Source organism: Mercenaria mercenaria, chromosome 6 (assembly GCF_021730395.1).
Source record: "Mercenaria mercenaria strain notata chromosome 6, MADL_Memer_1, whole genome shotgun sequence".
Taxonomy (NCBI): domain Eukaryota; kingdom Metazoa; phylum Mollusca; class Bivalvia; order Venerida; family Veneridae; genus Mercenaria; species Mercenaria mercenaria.
This window is the reverse complement of record NC_069366.1, coordinates 61,820,271-61,843,741: the sequence shown is the minus strand read 5'-3', so window position 1 is coordinate 61,843,741 and position 23,471 is coordinate 61,820,271. Positions and strand designations below refer to the sequence as shown.

The following is a 23,471-nucleotide window of genomic DNA, read 5'->3' as shown; positions in this document are numbered from 1 at the left end:
ATTGCTTGCGTATCGCATTTTCCTTATAACTAGAACAGGTACGAGACTTTAACGCTTGACAACTGACTGGTTAAACGTTACTGCAAAACAGGTTGTAATTTACTGTGAAATCATTTATTTTCATCGGCACGAAATTTCGTGGTTTTGGCCAAAACGGCTGTTTCGTGGGGGCGTAAATTCGTGGATTTTCATTTTTTTTGTAAAAAATCACAATTTCCACAAAAGTAGACCTACAGGTACTTGGGCTCCTTACATGTGAAACCTACATGTGTCAAACAGCGCTACCATCGTTACCGAATTTGCAATCTACGCCGCGGGAGATTAGCGAGCGATCATGTGCCAATTAACGACCGCGTTATCTATAATTATACGACCCCTAATTTGCAAAACTTTTTAAAACTGTGAAATATTCAATAAGAAAAGTCGGCGCCAATTAAAGTGTCAAAACCATAGCACCTTGCACAATTAGCATTCATAATCGAAACAAATATCAAGTTGATCATTGATCATTTGATCGTGTTAAACAAGAACTAGTTATTATACTGCAAATTAAAACAAACTATTATAGATTGAAATAATGTTGTTTTTATTCCGTAGTACTAATATAACCTTAGTTATCCTTCATAAACTTTTATAAACTGATCCGATTTTTTTCAATATGAATGGCGCGTCAGCATCTAAAATTACATGCTGTTGAAGTTGTGCATGTGTTATTTCCTGCCGAGAAACGTGTAATGTGAATTAAGTATTAATGCATCGGATGCAAATCTAGCAAATAATTTATAATGTTTAATAGTTCCAAAGTCGTAGTATTTTACTACATGTCAGTAAAATAAAGGCTAACATTGCATAGCGGGGCCGAAAAATCAAATAACAGCCGTATTATAGTGCGGTTGGCACGTGACGCTACGTCAAACTTCTATTTTTAGTATCTACTTTTACTTTGACAAACATGTCATAAACAAACCACGGGTACATTTCTAAATTAAATTGTCGGTTTTGTTTCCACACATACCTACGTTTATCGTTGATGGAGCCTCCATAAGCTACACGAAAGCTGCAGGTTAGTACTGCCGCATGCATGCAAAGTCTACGGATCAGATCGGACGGCTATGGTGTCTTGTTTGGCTATTTTGCGTACAATTAAAATTATTGTGGGCACAATTTGTTCGTTGGGACTTAAATTCGTGGTTGAGCTCAACCAGGAAATCCACGAAAATTAATCCCCCACGAATAATAATGATTTCAAAGTATCAGAAAAATCACAGGACCATTCAATCGGCTGATCAGTGTTAATTGGACGCTTTGTAAACAATTTTCTTTACGCTGATAAAATGTAAAAAGAGGGCAGAAAAAAACATTGTTGCAGCACAAACAAACAAATTAGTCGGATATTTTTGCTTTTCAACACTGACAGTTATCTCTTTGTGACGATGTAGTTTCACAGATACTGGATGACATCTTATGGGAGAATGCATATTGCGGGGAACGAATTGATCTCCGACTTCATAAAAAATGAAAAAGAAAACAACAGTATGGAATAATATCTTTCAAATTGGTACTTTGAATTAAAACACAAATGTTTACACTGATCACAGGCATGTAAAAACAATTTAAAAATGACAATACTGTTTTAATTACAGGGTTTTTTTTTATGACTGGGGGAAGGGGCCCCAGCCTGTCACTGGGGGAAGAAAATAGCGCGCAACGAGCAATTTTGGGGGATTTTTTTCACTCGGGGGTGGGTGGGGGGGGGGGGGGTTGGAATTTACAATTATGCATAATAAACACTTTAAACTATGTTTTTATTACATATTCCTGCAACTTTAGCAACTACAAACACTCACTTAGCAAATAAGCACACAGATGTCAGAAGACCAGTCCATTTTCGAGCACATAAAGAGGCATGTCCCACTCTTTTTTAACAATCCCTGTTTACCTCCGAAAATGACTCTGATATTTTAGTTTTTTTACGCTTGGTATCGGAACCGATGTATTGTAAAACAGTATCGTAAAGCATCAATATGAACTAACGGAGTAATCTCCCTTGCTTTGTTTACGATTTCGGAGGGGGGAATTTCGGACTGCGGTAGGGGAAATCCTTGGCTGTGGGGGAAATCCTCGGCTGGGGGACGAGGCCAATATTCGGCTGCTGCTATAGAATAAAAAAAAACCTTGAATTAATCACTTTTCATTACAATTTTAAATACATTTTTGTATTAAAAATTGAAGGTTGCTATTAAAGTACTTTTATGCAGTTAGTCAATCCAGGCTAATGATATATACCATGTACACTGTAAGCAAAAAATACTCAGTTGTTTGTGCAAGATTGGTGAAATACCCAATTGGTTTTAGCAAATACCCAATCACTTCTAAAAACACTGGGTAATGATATTATTTTTACCCAATTCAGATCTCCAATACCCAATTCAGACAAAAAGTGATGGGTAAATACCCAATTGCACCAAAACTTATCTGGAGCTCTGTTAAACATAAGGCATAAAAAAAAAATATGTTTGTTTCCTGTAACATGCTGAAAAAAATGGGGGTCGGTAGGTAGGGAATTTTTTTTTTTTTTTAAATTTTTTTTTTAGAAGGTGTCAGAACATTTCAGTGTTTAGTAACCTTATTATCGCCAATTAACTGCCTAATCAGGCCCCAACCTTAACTTTTTTCAGCAGTTGCCAGCAGGTTCACCAACTGCTAAAATCTAGTAGACCTGCTCAGACTTTAGTGGACCTCCAATTCTATCTCATAAATTGTGATGCTGTAGACGTCATAACTTCATATGACTCAAAGAAACAGGACTTATTTCTAAATAATTAAAAATGGAAGACTGTAGCAATCTGTTATCCCGAAAAATAATTATTTTGAAAAGTGTCCCAAAATATGGACACAATCAGCACCAGTGTTGAAAGTGAAAAAAAAAAACATCAACAATTATCGGTAATCATTCTGATGATAAACTAAGTAATTGGCCTCGTTTTCATTATCAATTAACACCCCCTCAAAGAGCTAAAAGAAGTGTGGTGGTTATTGTGGCATCTGCAGTGGAGATCAAAGCGGTATAGTTTCCACGAGATTGTCATTGCATTACGTCATGTTTTCGCGCCATGTGACACATCACTGTCTGATCGTACTTTCTCGATTCCTTTAATTGTTGAGAAGAAATCAGTAAAAAAGTTTTTTCTTTAATGTTTTAAAAGCGAATCTGCAATATCCCGAATAAACTGACATGTAAATGTGTCAGACCGTGAACGATGCTGACCTATTTGCCCTCAAGAAATTTACATTATTGTTTGAGAAGAATATCTAACAAAGTGTTGTGTCAAAAAATATATGTACGAAGACTCATTTAAAACTTATTAAAAATCGCAACGACATCATACTGCCTCATTTTAAAACCACATTTCTATTTACGTTCATGAGGTCACGTAACCTATTCTGCCGTGCTAACAGAAATCTGTTTGCCAAAAAATCGTTTTACTCCATGTATTTAAATTGCTGCCGCTTTTTCATTATTTAAGATTTTTTAATTGTGTTTTTTGTACTTTCTGGTCAAAAGTCTGAATTTTATTACCATAGTATGTACCGTTTATTTACTTTAAAAAGGAAATAAATAATCAAGATCGCGCTGTTTGAAATTTTACAAAACATTATATGAAAATTTGATCGTTTTAAAAGAATTTTGCCTACATTCCTGTCGATATCTTATTAAATTGTTATAGAATTCAAACTGTATTAGTTCTCAAGCGGTGTTGAATATTTGAAGCAATTATATTAAAAAATGAATGCACTACGCGCGTTTTTTGTGTCAAAAGTAACTGCGATGTAAATTAAGTATTACGATAGGGCGCACGTGCTCGTGGAATGGAAAATTACCAGCATGACGTTTTGATATTTTTACGACTCGCCGGTAAATTCCAGTCAATCCAGGTAATTTTGCCTGATGTAATTACTCAATTTGGTAAAGTTACCACGTAAAAACCACTCACCCGATCGGTGGAGTAGTCCATTCGTACTATCCTGACTTTAACTCGCCAATGCTTATAACTGTAGAATGCCGTACTAAGGCAAAATCAACTTTCATTTTGTGAATTCGCCGATATGGATACGATCCCCCACCCCCCACCACCCCTAATTTTTCACTTTTAAGGGTTTTATTTTATTTGCAGACCGTGACTGAAAATTGGTTGACCGTCGGTCTACCCAACTTTTGATAGTGGACCTGCCGATATTTTTGGTTGCGTCGGTCCAACGGTCCACCGCTAAGGTCGAGGCCTGAATTTTAAATTACTAACCAAATAAAATTGTTGAAAATTTGCTCCCGCCTTTCAATAACAGATGTTGTTCATACAAGTTTTTTTCTACACTGATTCCTTTTGTTCAGTAAACATTGTGTAACAGGCAAAGTTCATAGTTGTGCAGACAGACATAGCTTCGGGCCGTTTTTGCCAATTAGAGATTTTCGGGGCCACAATTAATCTTTTGTCGCAAATGGCTCAAGTGCAACCGATAGCGTGACCCCTGAACAAGTGGTACAAACATGATAATAGACTGCTCTTCTACGAATTGTTTATCAATTAACGTTTACACCTTGATCAATAAACACCTTTCATAATGAAGTACTAAATACAAACCGCGAGATAACCACGTGTCAGTCGGCGCGTGGCGTGACTGACATCTGTCAGTAGCTAATTAGTATATGACGCTCCGTCTACTGCCATACTTCCGCTTGTGGCGGCGAACAGTATTGAAATTCACCGAGATTTTGATTGACAAGGGGCAGAACTTTTGAACTCGATATGTATCAAAGAAAACTTCTGGATTTTCGCGGGTGAAAACCCAGAACCTCGACAAACAGACTTTTCGCCATGTTGTTTCATGTCGACAGAACCAGGAACGTTCGTGACTATGCGCGACGAGGTCGGGTATAACTAAAATATCCCTATAATCAATAAAGACATGATCAGAATCTCGAATTTCAGCCCATAAAAAAATTGCGGTCGGCGGTAAAAACTTACGGTCGGTCGGGTTACAGGAAACAAACATATTTTTTTTTTAGGCCTAATGCGGGACTAAATTCCTTCAGTCAGAGATCAATTGCTTTTTGGAATAATTAAACGGAACTTATGCAACTAATCTTAATCAGTTTCAATGTAGAGAACTGGAATACTAAGAATATCAACCCTAGTTGTTAAGCCCAGTAAGTGAACATTTATTAAAACTTATTTAGAGAAGAGGATTTTATGGAGAGGAACTTTACAAGTAGAAGTCAAACGTTTATTTACCTTTTGTTACAGTATCTTTTGTTGATGGGAATTTGTTTACTGAATAATACATGACCAAAATTTTTTCTTCATTTTATGTCAGTTTTCAATTTATTCTTAAAATAAATGGAACTTAGACGGACTTACTGGTGGGAATCGTCACTGTGAACATTGTAAACATCACATACATAGGTTGTATAAAATTTGAATATCGCGAAAACACATGATAAACGTAAAAAAAATTATTTCAATTTTAACTTCGTACCCATTCTTCTTTGCTTCGCCTTATTCTTTCTTTTCCTGATCTTTTACCACCTCTTTTTGTTCTTGCCATCTTCAAATATTAAAAAATATCGTTAAAATACTGTAATATTTTTAACCGGAAACAGCATGTAGGGTTTGTCTAATCAAACTACCAGACACTTAATTCATCGTTGTCATCATCTTCTATTTCACGGTTAAAGGCTACTAATTGTTGGGTTTTTTTCCAGGCTTCCATTTCATCATTTTGACGTGTACAGACTTCCATTTATTGAAACATTGATATCTGATCATTTTTCAATAACTATTTTCGTTCCACTAAAAGTTAAGGACAAACCTACTGATAATATTTCTGTAGTATTTTGATATTTCCCTTTCCTACTTGCATAGCACACCCACGTGTAGATCATAATCAAAACAAAGATGCAACAGTAGAGACATGAAAGTCATACTTTATTCTAGCATCTACTGCGTGAGTAATATGACCCACTGTTTACATCGTTGGCATGGTAAGAGAAAGCTTTACATGCAACTTTGATCTTTCCACAGATTTTATACAATTTACATCAAACTCCCTGTCTTTGCATACTGACAAACCCTCTCGTGAGTGTTACAGGACTTAGTGAACGTCGGAAATGTTAGTATAAATAGTGATAGTAAAAAAGAAGAACCTGGCGCTGAAACCTGTCAGGTGGGTAGGGTGAGGCTGAATTAAAGTATTCCAGTCAGTTATTAAGGACACATGCACTAAGTAGTGCACCGAGATTTTTCGATTTTTGATATTTTGTTTCTTATTTTGCAGAAAGCTAGCATTTAATCAGAATAATTATAATGTGGTCATCCACGACTCTACAAGGAGCATTAATTGGGAGTTGCATTTCTTCGTTGTAACTCCAGTTATATAATCGATTTTGCCACCATTTTTTTCCAATAGACTTACGTTATAACATCATGGCGTGTACGATCTTCAATAAATCCAAACATGTATATCTAATTACATGATTGAAGAACTGTCTTAGTTTTACCAAAATATCGGACAAAAACATATGAATAGTGATAATTTATAATTATTAAGTAGTTTTCGTGTGAATGAGATGACCTCCTGTTTACATCGCTGGCATGGCGGGAGAAATTCGTTTGAGATAGTTTTTTCAATACATATAAAATGTAGCAAATTTTGTCAAAATGTATGATAAAATACTGTAAATACAGTAAATAATCTATTTTGAAAAATACTTAATTCTTGGGTTTGACTTACCAATCAGAATGCACAGACGTTAACTTATACACATACCTCATTCCCAGTAAGTTCCCTGTACGTTTTTGAATTTATAATCTATGAATATCAGGTAAATATAACGGATATTTATTGGCCATCATGAAAAAGAGACCTAATTATTTGTACATAAATGCGAATAATATGTTGTGAACTGCCAACCAATTAATACATGGATTTAGTGTGTGTTGTTTTTTGGGGTTTCTTTGACAGAAAAGCAAAGTTGAGTCTTCAAAGAAGGATTGATCTAAGGATCCCATTCGTATATTCTAGCATAAAACTGCTGTTCTTGTCACTTTTTGGGGGTGTTTTAACAGGAGAGAAAATGTGTGTTAACAGAGAGATTCTCGCGCTTACGTGCTGTTATAACACCTTTTAATATATGCGCGTACCGTGGCAGAGTGTTAACGCATTACGGATAATTCAATTGGAAATGACGTCAACGTGAAAAAACAACATTGATATTCCCGCGCATTTCATGGAAATTTAATGACGTTGAGTGATAATGATTTCATTTATTCGTTTTTTCGCGTTTTATGCTAGAATAGCGTTAGCGCATGTTATTTTCGTGTTATAACATCTTCAGAATCCCTCGGGATTCTGCAGACATTATAACACGAAAAAACATGCGTTATCCCTTCAATATAATTTCTTTTCTTTTTTTCTCAGACCAGAAATTCACAACTAGGTGAAGTGTTTGAAGTGATTAAATTCCTCTTATTCCCCGACAGGAGAGCCAGTAACGATGGTTTTGGACGATGACATCTCTGCAATAAGTCCTTGATGCATTTTTTTGTATCCTTTGCATACGTCTGATTGATCAAGATCATTACTACGAAACGAATGACAGACCATCAGTGTCTTCTTTGTATGTGACTGCTAACTCATGTACATGCATAGAATTGTTTTATTCTCCAAAATTAGCCATCCAGTATGTATTAATATGGTAAGGAATCTATTCATAGTGCAGTGTTACTGTTTTCATATACGTGCTGAAATGGGGCGGAATAATTCCCGAACTTGAGGACAGTCTGCACACTATGAAAGCTCTTTTTCTTAAATAGAATCGAGTATATGTTCAACAATTTGTGACGAATATTTTTGAGTGTTTCTTTACTTTTATATTTATCTGGAAGTACCAGTAGAACATTAGACACTTATCAGCCATTTTCCATACCCTCTGTGACAAGGATATATCGATGACTCGGAGAGGGATAGGGAATATTATAAATGATACATGTATAATAAATATTATATGTATAAGACTGGTTAAGTCATGCGTAATTGTTTAAACTTTCTTTTAACTACATTGTCAGATCTCTATCATTTTAGATGTAACTAATGATGTATGAAAACAATAATGTTCCTACTCATTTAATTTACGAAAGAAATTGCATAAAAATGGCTTTCTTGTATTTCTTTAAAGGAATGTCTATAAAAGTGTGTCACAGTTTTGTACAACATGAGCACTGCCTTCCGGGTGAAGACGCTCATCTGATTTTTTTGTCTCTGTATAATAGAAATATTGTCCTATCCATGATTTTCTAAGTCCAAAAGGGGCCATAATTCTTGCAAAAAGCGATGTAGAGTTACGGTACTTGCAGAGTCAGCTTTTAATGGCGAATAGCTGCTCAAAGTTTTAAAGCAATAACTTTGACCGTTAAAGAGAAAAGTTGACCTGAACAAAAAGCTTAACCAAGAAATTCGATATTTCTTAGTCCAAAAGGGGCCATAATTCTTTAAAAAAAGCAGGATCGAGTTATGTTTCTTGCTGTACAGAGTCGGTTTATGATGGTAAGCAAGTGTTGCAAATTTTGAAGCAATAGCTTTGATAATTTAGGCGAAAAGCTGACCTAAACACAAATCTTAACCAAGAAATCTCAAATTTTCTAAGTCCAAAAGGGGCCATGATTCTTGCAAAAAGCAGGATGAAGTTATATTTCTTGCTGTACAGAGTAAACTATTGATGGGAAACAAGTGTTGCAAGTTTCAAAGCAATAGCTTTGATAGTTTAGGAGAAAAGTTTACCTTAACATAGAACTTAACCAATAAATTTGATATTTTCTAAGTTCAAAAGGGGCCATAATTCTTGAAAAAAGCAGGATGGAGTTATGTTTCTTGCTGTACAGAGTCAATTTATGATGGTAAGCAAGTGTTTCAAATTTTAAAGTAATAGCTTTGATAGTTTAGGCGAAAAGCTGACCTAAACACAAATCTTAACCAAGAAATCTCAAATTTTCTAAGTCCAAAAGGGGCAATAATTCTTGCAAAAAGCAGGATGAAGATATGTTTCTTCCTGTACATAGTCAGCTTATGATGGTGAACAAGTGTTGCAAGATTCAAAGCAGTAGCTTTGATGATTTAGGAGAAATGTTAACCTAAACATAAAACGTTACCAAGAAATCTTATATTTAAGTCCAAAAGGGGCCATAATTCTTACAAAAAGCAGGACGGAGTTATATTTCTTGCTGTACACAGTTAGCTATTGATGGAGAAGAAGTGTTGCAAGTTTCAAAGCAATAGATTTGATAGTTTAGGAGAAAAGTTGACCTAAACTTAAAACTTAACCAAGAAATCTGATATTTTCTAAGTCCTAAAGGGGCCATAGTTCTTGTATAAAGCAGGACAGAGTTATATTTCTTGATGTACACAGTTAGCCATATTGATGGTGAACAAGTGTTGCAAGTTTCAAAGCAATAGCTTTAATTGTTTAGGAGAAAAGCTGACCTAAGCATAATACTTAACCAAGAAATCTTATATTTTCTAAGTCCAAAAGGGGCCATAATTCTTGCAAAAAGCAGGACATGGTTATATTTCTTGCTGTTCACAGTAAGATATTAATGGTGAACAAGTGTTGCAAGTTTTGTATAGTTTTGTAGAAAGGCTGACCTAAACATAAACTTAAGCAAGCAACGCCAATGCCAACGCCGACGCCGATCAAGTGATGACAATAACTCATCATTTTTTCTTTCAAAAAAAGCAGATGAGCTAAAAATGAAACAATTTTTGTATTATATCACTTTTAATTCAGATACAAATATCGATTCGTGTACGTGTAACTACTTTTTTGGCAATTATAGGAAAATGTTGGCACACTTTGGTACTTTATGGGATTCCCACACGTACTGCACATGCATTTTGGCTCATTTGAAGTTAGTGTTTTACACATTTTGTTAAAATGTTAGGTAATACACGAGAACGGAGTTAAAAATAGTAAAAGAATAACAAAACCGTCACGTTTTCAATTTTTCTTTTTTTCTGATATATATATAGTACGTTTATTACATGGTTTATTACATGGTAGGAAAGCTGGCTTGTGAGGCAATACCACAATTATTCCGTTTGTTTCGAGTCATTAAGATGTAGCCTTCCTGTCCCCATTTAGGTCCCCAGCTACAGATGAAATATACAAAATGTATAAATTTAATTTGCAATTTCATTTATAATGGTTTCGTCGTCAAAATTACATTCAATCGGCGTTACAGTTGCCGCTTGCAAATCGGCAATAATACTGCAAAATACTGGTTGGAAATTCTTGCATGGAATATATAATAAAATACAAACATACAAATAAACAAAACAGGTATATAGTGTATACAGAATATTTCATTAAAAATTTAGAGAAAACTATACTCCTGGAGGAAAGAAGATACAAATCTTTTTAGAGAGTTAAGATTCTTTGCATAAAAATATTAACGAAGCATTCATGATTATAAAATGAATATCAGCGCTACATGTACGGAAGATTTGAATGAAACGAACCTGTTTTTAACAAGCCAGTAGTCCTGCCCTTGCTCATTACCATACCCGACAACAAGTACACCGTGATCTAAATGTCTTGTCGAGCACAGTTCATCGTAGTACACGCCAGATCTGCAAACAAAATAATTGTGTAGACATAGAATCAAAAGATTAATACCATATTTTCCCGATCCGTAAGACTATGATAACTGACGTTCCTTTTAGCGTAAAGGTATATATATTATACACATGAAAATTCTTTCGGGTAAACTTTATAATTTTGATCCCTTCTATATACGCTTTACAACTTGATGTAGAAGCTTAATAAGCAAGTGTTCAGTGTTGTTATATTCAGTGTTGTTAAATTTTCAGGTCCTTCGGGATCATTGATTTCAATTCATATAGATTTGAAGATTGAATACTGCTTAAGCCGATGCTAGCGGGCGTGGGCAGTGTTGCATCTTCCATTACTGCTCATGAACAGACTCAATAAAACCGAGTCTGCAATTTTCACTGTTTGCCTTGTTCTCGGTGCTTCCGACGGATCTACTATCCACATTCTATCATTATTACCGTTTCTCAGTATTGATATTGCTTATTTGAAAGTACATAGACTGGCATCACACCCATTCGCATTTTTTGACAAAGTTTTAACAAAGGAAATGTTGTTTTTTTACGAATGTGTCATTTAGTAATTCAAAAGCAGCTTACATGGTTTTCCTTACAAAGATAGAGATAGCATTTCAAAATGTATCAAGTTTGATAAATTTTACGTAGGCCTACATACATACATGTTTTAGGAAAAGATAGACTAGGACAGTTTTTTTCTAATTTGACTCATTCTTTTACTTCTTTTTCTTACCCTACCATGACCACCTCCCTCACCAGCATCACCATAGCTTTTGCCATTTCTACTACTACTACTACTACTTATTATTATTATTATTATCATCATTATTGTTGATGTTTTATTTTTGCTTTTTATAATTAGGATATCATCATCATAATCAGTCATCATTAGCATCATTATCATCATCATCGCCATTTCCATCATTGATATACAAAGAAATAAGAGATGGTAAAATTACTTGTAGAGTTGAAACGAAGGATGACTAGCGTCAATACCAACAGAGATTGGACCCTCAGTGGCGACTGCTTTCTGTAGCTCATTCTCCGATCCTTTCCATATATCTTTACATCCTTGTGCCGTCGCTCCGATATTTGCCTGGTTAAACTTGCATTTTCCGTCCTTTAATGAAATATTGAAAACATTCAGGAAGAAAGTTAGAAATCCGCACTCCTTTTAGCTTTATTGAGCAGCTTTCAATTTAAAGAGTATGGATATTTAATAGAGATATAGCCCGAGAGAGAGTTTGATTCAATACTATTTTCTGCTTTGTTATTAAATCAGATAGACCTATTAACATTTTTGAGACTATTGATAAGAAGTCATATCACTTTATTCGCCGTATAAAATGAATAAAATCCTCAAAATTAAAAGTGAAAAAAAGTTTCTGGGAGTCGTGGATAGCAAGCTACTGTAAAAATATAAAAATAACAAAAGCTACATTTTTATGAGTTGACACAGGTACATTGCGACTTCTTGCAAATCATCCAAGACTGCTAATTCGGAAGAACTGTCATATTGAAGAGAATAATATCTCCATTAGCTATGCAAACAATATACCTTTATACTTTGTGTAGCATAAATTAAATACATGTAGTAAGCGTAAACTAATATCTGTTTCGTATCAAATGGTGTTTCTGGGGTAACGTTACTTGTACTTTATTTTGAAAGGAATGCACAACATATTTGGATAAATATCCATTTTTACAATTAAAGTCAATTTTTAGAATACAACTATTTCTCATAAAAATGAAGTTTGATAAAGATTTTATGGGTAAAGTAGGCCTTTCTTTCTGCGTACATACATAAATATATACTTGTACCACATACAGTAAAACTAGTAAAACAACGGTACACAGTCACTCAATCTAACAACATACGTAATTGCAAGGTATAAAGTTTATATTAATGGATATCCACAGTCCGCCAATACGTAAACATATCTTAGAACTTGCATAAGTTCTGGGGACGGAGGATAAGTTCTGGGGACGGAGGATGGTGTGTAGATAGGAGGGACAAGACCAGTCTTTTGCGTTTTGGATAAACTGATGTTGTATTGCCTGGTTCGCAAGCCTCCCGACTCAAATATAATGGGAAACAAAATGAGCACTTTAATAACATGTTATGCTATTTTCAACTATTTAATCTACTGATGAAAATTCACGTCAACATCTAATTTTAATTCACTTGCTACGAACACGGGAATTTGATAATGTGAATCACAATCATGCACAAGAACGCTCCAAATTAAAGGCTATAAAACCAGTTACATACAGTTCCGTTAATAATCTTGTGATGTCTATTTCTAGAAATCCTAATTTTACATAGCACTACATAGCAACACAAACTTAGAATATGCCTTTATATTTTTAAACGTGCAAGTTAATTTAGCTTGATCTCAATGGAACGTCAGAATGTCATTTTGGTCCTTCTTTACAAGATAACAGAAAATTGTGTATTTATTTATACAAAATATTGAAACTAAAATATATAGGGAGAAAATGTATTATCCGAATAGCTTGTGTGCCAATTTGACGTCTTCTGGCCAAATATAGAATTTTCAGTGGGTGTCTTTTTGTGAACTTGAATTTGGCATTTACATCTGTTGGCATGCTGACTAATAAACGGTTGGCATTTCATTTATTTGACGTCATACACCCCAGGGATAGCCTAGTTGTAATCTGACTTCATAGCATTAATAATTGTTTCTGTTATCACATAACACTATGAATTGTTAAAAAATAAACTTAATTAACAGTAGGCGTAAACTAATTCTGTAAAGTGTATATGCTAATATTTGTCTGATCCATATCGGCAAACGTTTATTTCCAAAAACAGAGCACAGCGTCTGTGAAACTTAAAAAAAAACGTCAATCGAAATTTACATCCTAAATTATAACTCTACATTTTAGGTCATTCTAATCCTCCAAATCACCTGTATATTGTGTTACTACTGAACACGCGTGCTTTTCTTTGATCAAATAGTTCAAATGACTCACGGAATCGTGTTTACATTTTGCTATTTATCAAGAGGCATCCCCTTACAATGATATCTTCTAGATATTCTAACATATGCGCCAAATAGACAAAAAATAATAGGTGAGGGTAGATATCTCGGAAGCACAGAACACCAAAAACACAGCCCCAGAGCCACAATTCATAAAATGGTTGCAAAAATGAATTTCAGATTTTTTGGGGATTTTTTTTGCCATTGTGAGAGATTTATATCTTTATTTTCGAAATTAGGAGGTGCATGTTTTTTTTTTTGTTTGTTTTTTGTTGTTTTTTTTTTTTTTGTTGTTGTTTTTTTTCAGTATTAGGGTCATACATCAAATAATTTCACGTTGAAAAATATCAAATATTTTTTGAGAAAAAATTAACTATACGAAATTTTGTCAAACAAATTTCAATACATGAAGTAACAGAAAACATGGTCCACTGAATTCTGGGCAGTGTTTTTATTTTTAGAACCTTCAAGTGGAAATACCATGCAAACAGATATCCTGTTGCGTTAGTCAATGAGTAAAATATATAAAATAAAAGGAATTGAGTCATCAGCAAAACTGACTTACAACGCTACCATCTCTTTGAAAACAATATAGTCGATAGTGTAAAATTAAAGGAGGTAAACCTCTTTTGATGAATATCTTTGATCATTTTCTAGTTTTCATACTGGGCAACTTATACATATTCGTCCCTGTAGTTATTCTAACAGTCTGTGAAATTCTTTGATAAAATGGCGAAAACTTTTAAAAATATTCAATACCCTGCTGTATTTCATTTTCGAGTATTAAATTCAAATGTAGAAGCTCTTAACCAAATCTATTTAACTTTTTTAAAGATATAAGTTAATTGCATATATACAGCCACATTCATAATTTTAAAATGTCATGCAGTAACAGTTGATTGTTTAAAAAAATCCTAGCTTTTAGTAGTGATACATATTGTTACTGTGTTTAACTATACATGTATCAAGTGTGTACTTTTTAAACCTAATGCAAAATACTGTTTATGCCAATAAACATGTTAATTTTATGTTTACATAAACTATGTATAGTATGTTTTATGTTTTGGGTCCAGTATACCTTTAATACAGGTAACTATTGTTTACCTCGGGTTTGTAAGGATAGGATTCCTCTGTGTCGATGCCTTTATTCTTAATTACGTACTCAAACCCATTGTCCATAAGTCCTCCGTCACAACCCTGGTTGCCTTAGAAACAAAAGGAAAAATTATACCCATCTAGTGGAAGACAGTAATTTGACAAATTCGTAGTCTACAGATTATTGACAAACCTCCATTACAGTCGAACACTTGTTTGTTTCAATATAAGATCGAAATATATTTCCCTCTTTAGTAGCATTGTAAACATCTAAGAGAAGAAGGAAAAGTTAAACATACTTAGACGGCGTGCTTCTACGGGAATGACGCCTATCGTCTATAATCATTAGTTTTCAAGTACCTTCTCTTTTCGAACAGTCCATGAGATTTTTTTCTGACAGAGAAACTAGTTTTCCGGTCTTTTTGAAATTTTGTCCTTCTAGTGATCCTGTTACAGAAAAGGCCCAACATGAGCCACACTGACCCTAAAACAGATTTTTATTAAAAAAGCTTCATTCATGAAAGTTTATGTTTATTGTCACGTTTGTTTTTTGTCTGCTTCTATAACAACTCTGTTTAAAGAAACGGTATAAATATGCTTTTAAAACATTAATGAAATCTTATAAGGAATCTCGCAGAGGTTTGCAAGTAAGACACGTGTAAGCAAATGCACATGAAAATGCAAATTATTTTATTGAAGTATTGTGATTACTTTTATTGGTAATAATAAACTATGATAATGTGGCAGTTGACCTCAATACAATCGGCACTGTTTATTTTCCAATACAGCAATCTGACTAAAGTACATATCCTATAACGCTACGCATAGGATCTGAGAACGACCTATTCATTGCCTCGTTCTGACGACCCTTTCGCTAACCAATCAGAGCCTAACTTACAACATCTTGCAAATCTACCTGTAGCCTTGACTTTTGATATTTACAATTCTTATATCGTAATGTATCAGATAGCCGGTTAGCTCAGTCGGTAGGCCACTTGCTTTGTAAGCGACGGGTCCTTGGTTCGAGCCCTGGAATGATTGCACATTTTTCTTACTCTTTGACATTCGAACAAGTCGTCCGATTGGATAAAATAAAAATAGCAATACTGGAAATCCAAAATATACAGAAGACGAATGTGAATGGGTCGTTTTCAGATCTTCGTTTAGAAGATCAAGTACTTAAGTCAGATTGCCAATACAGGTAAATCCATTAATTGCTTTACAACAGATCTGTGACGGATTATCTTTGAACACCCCTGGACTTACTGGACTCGACTGCCACATTATCAATTATTTATTTGTAAGAATATTATTTAATAAGATACAGTTTATAGAAATATATGATATAATGCATTTTCTGAATACATTGTACATAAATAAACACCAGTTGCACTTAAGTCTTATATTTCAAGAACTATTAGATTTTGTTCGACCTGGTGTCGTTTACTGGTCTTTTTGAAAATAATCTGAATTTGTATAAATATGCCATTAAATCTTATGGAATTCAATTCAGCTTCCTGGAAAAAACTGGTACTGATGTCATATCAAAAGGTATGCCGGGTCGTGAGCCCATTACAGGACTCACCCCTGGTCTGCTGATCATACGAGTTTCAACCATTATTGTACAGTTGTCGAACACCTTGCACCCTGCTTGCCACCTACTATTTTTAACGTTTAGTTCCTACCAGTTGAAAATGCCTTCACTTTGGTTTTAGACCTAATTGAGCTAAATCGAGTGTATTAAACCGTACCTGGTTCTTGACTTCTGTAACATACCCTTGCTTCCTCCAGTCGACAGTATCTGGGAGATCAGAAATGTCCGCTGGGTTTACATATAAATGGCATATTCCAAACTTTAAATTTTCATGTCGGTATCCATTCATAGCCGCCACAAACTCATTTGAGGTCTTGTAAATGAAAAAAAGAGTGTCAAAAAGTCATTGGATGCTCATTTTTCTATGTAAGACAGTATACGATTTAACAAACTAGTTTAAAATTAACGAAATCATGGAAACAAGCAAATTCAATGAATTGGTATCCCCCACCGTAGGGTTTGTGGTGAGGAATGGCAAAAAATATATCCGGCAAAAAGTTAAGGATGTTACTAAGAAGCAAATGATTTCTTTAGTTAAAATCAATTTAACAGAAAACGAATGTTTAAAGTGTACATGATAAATATATGTTTACTAAAGAAATTATTTTGAATGGAATATGTTTACTGTAATAAGCTTAGCTTTTAGAATAAAATGGAGTTATTTGAAATGTGAGCTTGAACTGTAACTAGAACGAAATATTGTTTTCAAGCTGTTTGGCACAAAGTGTTGCTGTTTAGCATGTACATTTGAACTTAAAAGAACAGATATCCTTAAGAGTCATGTAAGATATCTTGAACATGGCTGCCAGCGGGGTGGGTGTGGTTACAATTACACCAGGTATGAACATTTTTTTAAAGAAAGAAATGGATATTAGTTTTTTTTTTTTTTTTTTTTTTTTGGGGGGGGGGGGGGGGGGGGGGGGGGGGGGGGGGGGGGGGTGCGGGGTGCGGGTGACTTCACATGTTGATCATAAATATTGATCGAAAACCAAAAACGAAAGAACAAATGTTGGGAGGAGGGATGCATGATTGGGGTGGTGGGCATGACTGGGTGGAGAAGCGAGGCGAGAGAATGGTACAATTTTGCATGTTGATAAATATTCATAGGTTTGAAAAAAATCTAAAATAAGGTGTGTGTGGGGGGGGGGGGGGGGGGTGGGCGTGTGACCAAGGCAAGAGGGTGACCAGGTGTGGGTACACAACTTCACATGTTAATAACAAATGTTCATGGAAAAGAATGAAAGAAGTTTAATGAAATTCTACCAAATGGTAAGTTTGTTATGTACAAATATGTGATTTTTAAACAATTAAAGGGCAACAACTCTGAAGTTATTATAGAAATCCGGACGAAATTGTGTGTACACAACCACTTTATGGTGATCAAAATTCAGATTAAGTTTCATAGTTCTAGGACAAAAGTATCTCAAGTTATGAAGCAGAAATTGCCATATTTATAGTACTCTATATAGTTAACACTAGAAGGACCATAACTCTGGTGTTACTTGGGCAATCTAACTGAAACTTGACGGGCCCCTTAACCTGAAATTGGTGAACATGTATATGAAGTTTTTAAAATTTTTCCCAACCACTTCCTAGATATGGCTCCGGACGGACGGACAACGCCAAAACTATATCCCTCAGACTTCGTTGGGGGATAATAAGTACAGTTTCGTTCAAAATACAGAAAATTGGCTTTGAGATTCCCAAAACAGCTAAATTTATTTAAAGTGCCGAATCTTCAAGGTAAGTACAGGATCACCAAAAATTGTGATACTACAGGATCCCCGGGGCAACCGATAAATCGTAGGATACTCACACTAACCGCTTTTGGGGTATGTCATGAACTATTGATCTTTGAGCATATAATAGTTAGCGAAGTATTCACACCTGATACAAAAGAAAACGTTGGGATTGCATCGGAGAACAGTCACTTTTTACTGTAATAGAATTCCACTCAAGCCGGTGCAAGGGGGCGTTTGGGATGTTGCACATTTCACTACCTCTCACCATCAGACTCATATTTTTTTTGTTCGGGTTTTACAAGTGTTTAAAACAAAAACAATATGACATTCATTTCTTTATTCTAACTGTGCACACATCAGGCAACACGTAAGTGCTTTTTTTTTTTTTTTTTTTTTTTTTGCTTTTGCTTATCCTATTGCATTAATTACTTGTTTCTTTTTATAGTCATTGTTTTCAATTTATTTCAAATCTCTACAGTAGTCCAACACCGGGAGCAGCACAAAAGTTATCCGAATAAACTTGTTTGATACACTTGTAAAAAAAATCTGCCACTCGGAAATGGTCCAAAAAAAAAGAAAAGAAAAAAAGAAACTAGAGTTTCTGGAATATAGGCCTAATTATTATCATTATTACAACTGCCTATAAATGAGGCCGATATGTGGATTTATCAACATAGAAAAAAAAAGTGATATCGAGTGAGTCTTGTTGACTACGCGCAAAAAGACAAGTAATACTTTATACACCATTGCTGCATGTATACTGGATTACGGCTATCTTGATCGTCGAGTGGTCTTATATACAAATAGTGCATTTTAGTAAGGTCTACTGAAGACGGCCATATACTAGCATAATTATAGTTTACATAAACTTTGTCCTGACTTTTTGTGGGTGATCAATAAGATGCAGTAGGGGAAAACGTACCATGTCAGCATATTCATTTATTCCGAGAATGAACGTATGTTTTCCTTGTTTTGCTTCCGCGTTGTGTTTCTCAATATACCGCAAATTCTCTTCCCAAATTATTCGCCTGAAAATAAATGTTGTATAATTATACACTGTGTAGAAATATTTTTGTGTGTTATTTATCTAGAAATGTAGAATTCTTTCGATATTTTTGTCCGCTCTAAATCTGATAAATTTTCTGTGAACACTAATGTACTAAAGCAGAACAGAAAATGAAGTTCATGGTTATCAAACACTTGTAACATTTAATACTTTGACGACAAATTTGTCGTACATGTCTTTATTTTGCTTTGCAACAGTGTTGGACTTATTTCTAGCCTTCTACATACGTTCTACCAATACAACAAAAAGACCTTACCTTGCAGCCTCATCTACGGGATCATATAGTTTACTATAGTTCAGCTTGAATTGCTCCCATTGCAGATCAAGGCCGGAGTTGAAGGGCAGTCCAATGACATATGGCGCCAGAATACAAACAACGGCGGCTGCGAATAAAGTGGTCATTATCTGAAAATGGAAGATAATGAAGGAGATTAGTAATATAGGAAATGTCGAGGTTTCAGTACATGTACGTTAACTTGTAAAAAATCACTGTACTTGGTATGAAATACATGATAAAATATCTGCACCTCAGGAATAGATTCTTAACATATCTAATGTCGGTACAAATAGAATCATTTCAGCGCACCCGGGCAGAGGGACAAGACAATAACCAAAGAACAATATATGTCGTTTTTTTCCCCATCCGCCATCTTTTCATCTAAACGACATCTTTAAAATTGTAGACCTTGGCAGAAAAATCCTCTTCTAGATCCAGAGTTACAATAGTGAATGTTCCCTTTGGGAATCCTAGGAGGTCTCTCATAAAAGTCAATCGATGCAATTACTCTTAAATGTGCACAAGGCCGTGTTTTCAGAGGCAATGGTCTTGAAAACGTTTTTCAATATCAAATATCTCTCCCCAAGCGTGCTCACATGTGTCAGTTGGTGCAATGTACGTCTGAACGACATTTCTTCAACCTAAGCATGGCTGACTTCACCCTAATAAATGATTAAAATTTATGTAAATGAAAGCTTCCTTCGCTTCTGGGACTTAGAGCAAAGCTGTGTTATATACTTCATGCAGCAACTGGTTCGAAGTAAGCCACCGCAACAAAGGGTCTCGGAGGACCATATAGCAATAATGCCCCGATGTCCTACAAACTGATATGCTTGCAAATCTTCTTCTTCTTCTTTTTTTTTTTTTTTTTTTTTTTTTTTTTTTTTTTTTTTTGTTTATGAATAAAAAGTGTTACCTTTCTTCCCTGAATACTTGAACTTACTATTCGTCCTATTTCATTAAATAGGGTAAAAGATAAGGCAAAATATGGAGATAAGAACTACAAAATGTACATGTATGCTGTAAGTTTATCAGCGAAATAGGGAAAATTCAACATACATTCTTATGTATCTTTTGTAAACTTACGGGTTCTTGTCCACCGCTTTTACACCACTTGATGGATAGTTACTACAGATTTATGTTTCCGTATTTCGTGATAGGGTGCGGGAATATGCCTTATTAAAAACACAAAAGTGGATTTTATCGAACTAGTATGTATATGGTTGAGCCTGTGTCAAATGAAACCGTCAATGATAGACACTGTCCTCGAGAGCCTTCTCAAAAAACGTAAAGCTTGCATGCACATAAATACGTATACAATCATTAAATATGCACGGTGTTTATCTTTCACCCAAATATGTTCGGGCCAGGCATCTTTCTCATCTAACTATATTTAGCCTAACTTGACTGTACAACGACAATCACAGTTTACCAGTCACTTGTTAGATGTAGTTTTGTTCACACGCACGCCTGAGCGTGCGCACGCGTGCACAAACACGCATGTTTATTAAAGTAACAATATAACCCCAATGTTAAGATCAGTACTTGGATTTTAGATTCGAAGGAATTATATCACGAGGGCACAGCCCGAGTAATAGAATAGTACGCATCTACTATGAACGACAATGGTTTTATTCAAGAGGAAATTACTGTTTGAGATATCTCGTAGCTCTACTATTCATTATCACGTCCATCAAATATTTCCTGTTTTCTGTTGGGTTTTTTCCCCCCGGCGCACTGTAATGCCGTTTGACTCTATAACGTAATAATTGTGACCTCAGAAAAATTAATTTATGTTTGATAGCCGTCTTTGTTTATTAGGAAAGCAAATTGCGTCATGTTAGAATTGATGTTTTGTTATGTAGAAATGTTTGACATCGTAGGATGGAAATAAAGGCATTGCATGTACATAATTTTGGTATTTCAAAAATGCCTCGACTTTGTACTCGACGTCGTTTTAAATAAAGGAGACGTTGGTCGAATTGATAATACGAGTGCGTCTACCGAAAAAGAAAAACAGAAAGTTTGATGTTTTAGCATGAAAAGCTAATCCGTGATATTTTTTTATAACATTTGTGCCTTTATGCAGTGAATTTGTTAAACTCCTTGAATAAGATGTGAACTGTTGTAATAAATTCAATGTGAAATGTCGCTCATGTAGTATCATCTATACACTCTCAAAAATGAAATTTGGACGTGATATTTCTTTTACGTAAACGCGATAAGACAAGAGACGAAAGAAAAAGAAATTACTGCAGGTAAATGTGCATTCATTCAATATGGTGGCTCACTTGTGTCATTTTATTATGTCGCCCTGTCGCAACGATAAACGTCATTATGGCGTCCTGTCGAACGTCGCACCGCCAAACTACTTCGTTATGGAGTTACACCGACCGTCGCCGCGTGACTGCTTAACATCGCAATAGGACCCGCCGAACTTATGGCGAAGCGAAGTTCAGTAAGGCGGTCTTTTTGCGGGTGCCGTTACGAAGTTTGAAGGCAGCGGCGTTCGGCAGGACGAGGTTTATTGGGGCGGCATTTAGCGTGACACCATAATGACGTGCTGGGCAGAACGACATAACAAAATGGCAAAATTCTGCAACCATGTTTCAAAGAGTGAAAAGCTCGTATATGATACTGGCTGACTGTGACATTTAGATTACATTATTTTTGAAATTACATACCTCGAACAACATGATCATTTATCACGACATTCCTGATATATCTACTAGGTTTTGTCCATTAATAACATAGTCAACGTGTAATTATATATACTTTATTTAGAATCAATATGGTTCTCGTGTTTTGACGTCATTTCAGATTTCTAATTATGACTGTCAGTGATAATTGCCGATCAGGTTACTGGTAGCCATCTCTTGCAGGTTATATTCATGCATTTGTAAACACCAGTTTCAGCTCTCCGCAAAAAGATGTGGCGAATGCGTTTGCGTGACTTTCGTGGCGTTTGCACGGTTTCGTGCTTGTACAATGGTATTACAGATTTAAACTTTAAAAAGAATCCCGTTGCCGTCTGTAGAATTTGAATCGGATTACTCTCTAAGACGCATTATCACTGTTGCAAAATGTAATCATTACAAATACATTGTACATGTATCAGAAAACGTTCCCAACGGATTTCATTGGGGATTTTCTAACAGAAATATGCAGGATAAGTTTGGATGTGACGAGACAGTGACAGTCAAAAGTTTATCACGCTGGGTGCTATACACTCCGATGGTCTCTAGAATTGGAATGGTTGTCCCCCAAAACCTAAAATAACTAATCTCTTTTGAGACACTGGTCAAACACGAACTGGCTTGAAAGACGCAAATAGCAAATAAGCAATTTACTATGAATTAGCAAATACGCATTTAGTAAATAAGCAAACTGGCAATAAGCAAATCAGCAATTAGCAAGTAAGCAATGAGCAATAAGCAGTTTAGCAATTAGCAAATATGCAATTGGCATGTCCCAACCGACATTCCGTACTAAACCAGTCCACTTGCTTGAATTAATAGAGATTGGAATTATTATTCACTGAATTATTGCGTCACGGAGAGAGCGAAAATGGAACTGTTTTTCTCAAGTTAAAGACCACATACATGCATATGCAATTAAACGGGAATCCAGCTCTACCGGAGTCGTATTACCAAAGCCTTAAGTATCAAATACCAGTGTCTGATTGTTTGCTTCTGGGCATGATTTTATTTTAATTGTTCAATGGCAGTGTTGCATTCTAGACATACACAAAAAGGTGGTAGAACAGAGCTTATATATTCAGCGTATATCGCTAAATACATGACCTTGTGCACGGGTATTTCTTTGTATTTTCACAGATTTCTTGAAAATGAATACTAGTTATAACGGCCAATCGAGTAACAATTCATTCTGCGCGATGGTTTGGACATGTTTTTTTTTTTAAAGATTCAACAATTGGAATGAAACCATTAGAATCAAACAAATTTTATTCCATTCAAGATACTTTAACATACACTTATCGCAAACATACACAGAA

At 35.1% G+C, this 23,471-nt stretch overlaps 2 protein-coding genes across 2 annotated transcripts in view; both read right to left on the bottom strand.

The window, feature by feature from the left end:
- Window positions 1-5,668, bottom strand: part of LOC123548725 (RNA cytosine-C(5)-methyltransferase NSUN2-like) — a 71,590-nt gene extending 65,922 nt beyond the window's left edge. The window contains exon 1 of the mRNA XM_053546078.1: window positions 5,536-5,668. Coding sequence (XP_053402053.1) covers window positions 5,536-5,604 — 69 coding nt within the window. The 5' untranslated portion in view covers window positions 5,605-5,668. The remainder of the gene's footprint in view (window positions 1-5,535) is intronic.
- Window positions 5,669-10,040: 4,372 nt separating this feature from the next.
- Window positions 10,041-20,414, bottom strand: LOC123548727 (procathepsin L-like). Its single transcript, XM_045336233.2, has 9 exons — window positions 20,373-20,414; window positions 19,436-19,584; window positions 19,036-19,141; window positions 16,529-16,684; window positions 15,138-15,261; window positions 14,787-14,887; window positions 11,637-11,797; window positions 10,570-10,680; window positions 10,041-10,200 (listed from the first exon to the last, which is right to left on the bottom strand). The coding sequence occupies exons 2-9, from the start codon at window positions 19,579-19,581 to the stop codon at window positions 10,101-10,103; spliced, it is 1,005 nt and encodes a 334-aa protein (XP_045192168.2). The 5' UTR covers window positions 19,582-19,584; window positions 20,373-20,414; the 3' UTR covers window positions 10,041-10,100.
- Between the last annotated feature and the right edge of the window lie 3,057 nt (window positions 20,415-23,471).

Coding starts and splice junctions, on each gene's coding strand:
- LOC123548727 (XM_045336233.2), bottom strand. CDS start 19,581: ATGACCACTTTATTCGCAGCCGCCGTTGTTTGTATTCTGGCGCCATAT. Junction 11,798..14,786: donor CCTATCCTTACAAACCCGAG/GTAAACAATAGT, acceptor ATTTCATTAAAG/GACGGAAAATGCAAGTTTAA. Junction 10,681..11,636: donor CCTTCGTTTCAACTCTACAA/GTAATTTTACCA, acceptor TTTTGTTTGCAG/ATCTGGCGTGTACTACGATG.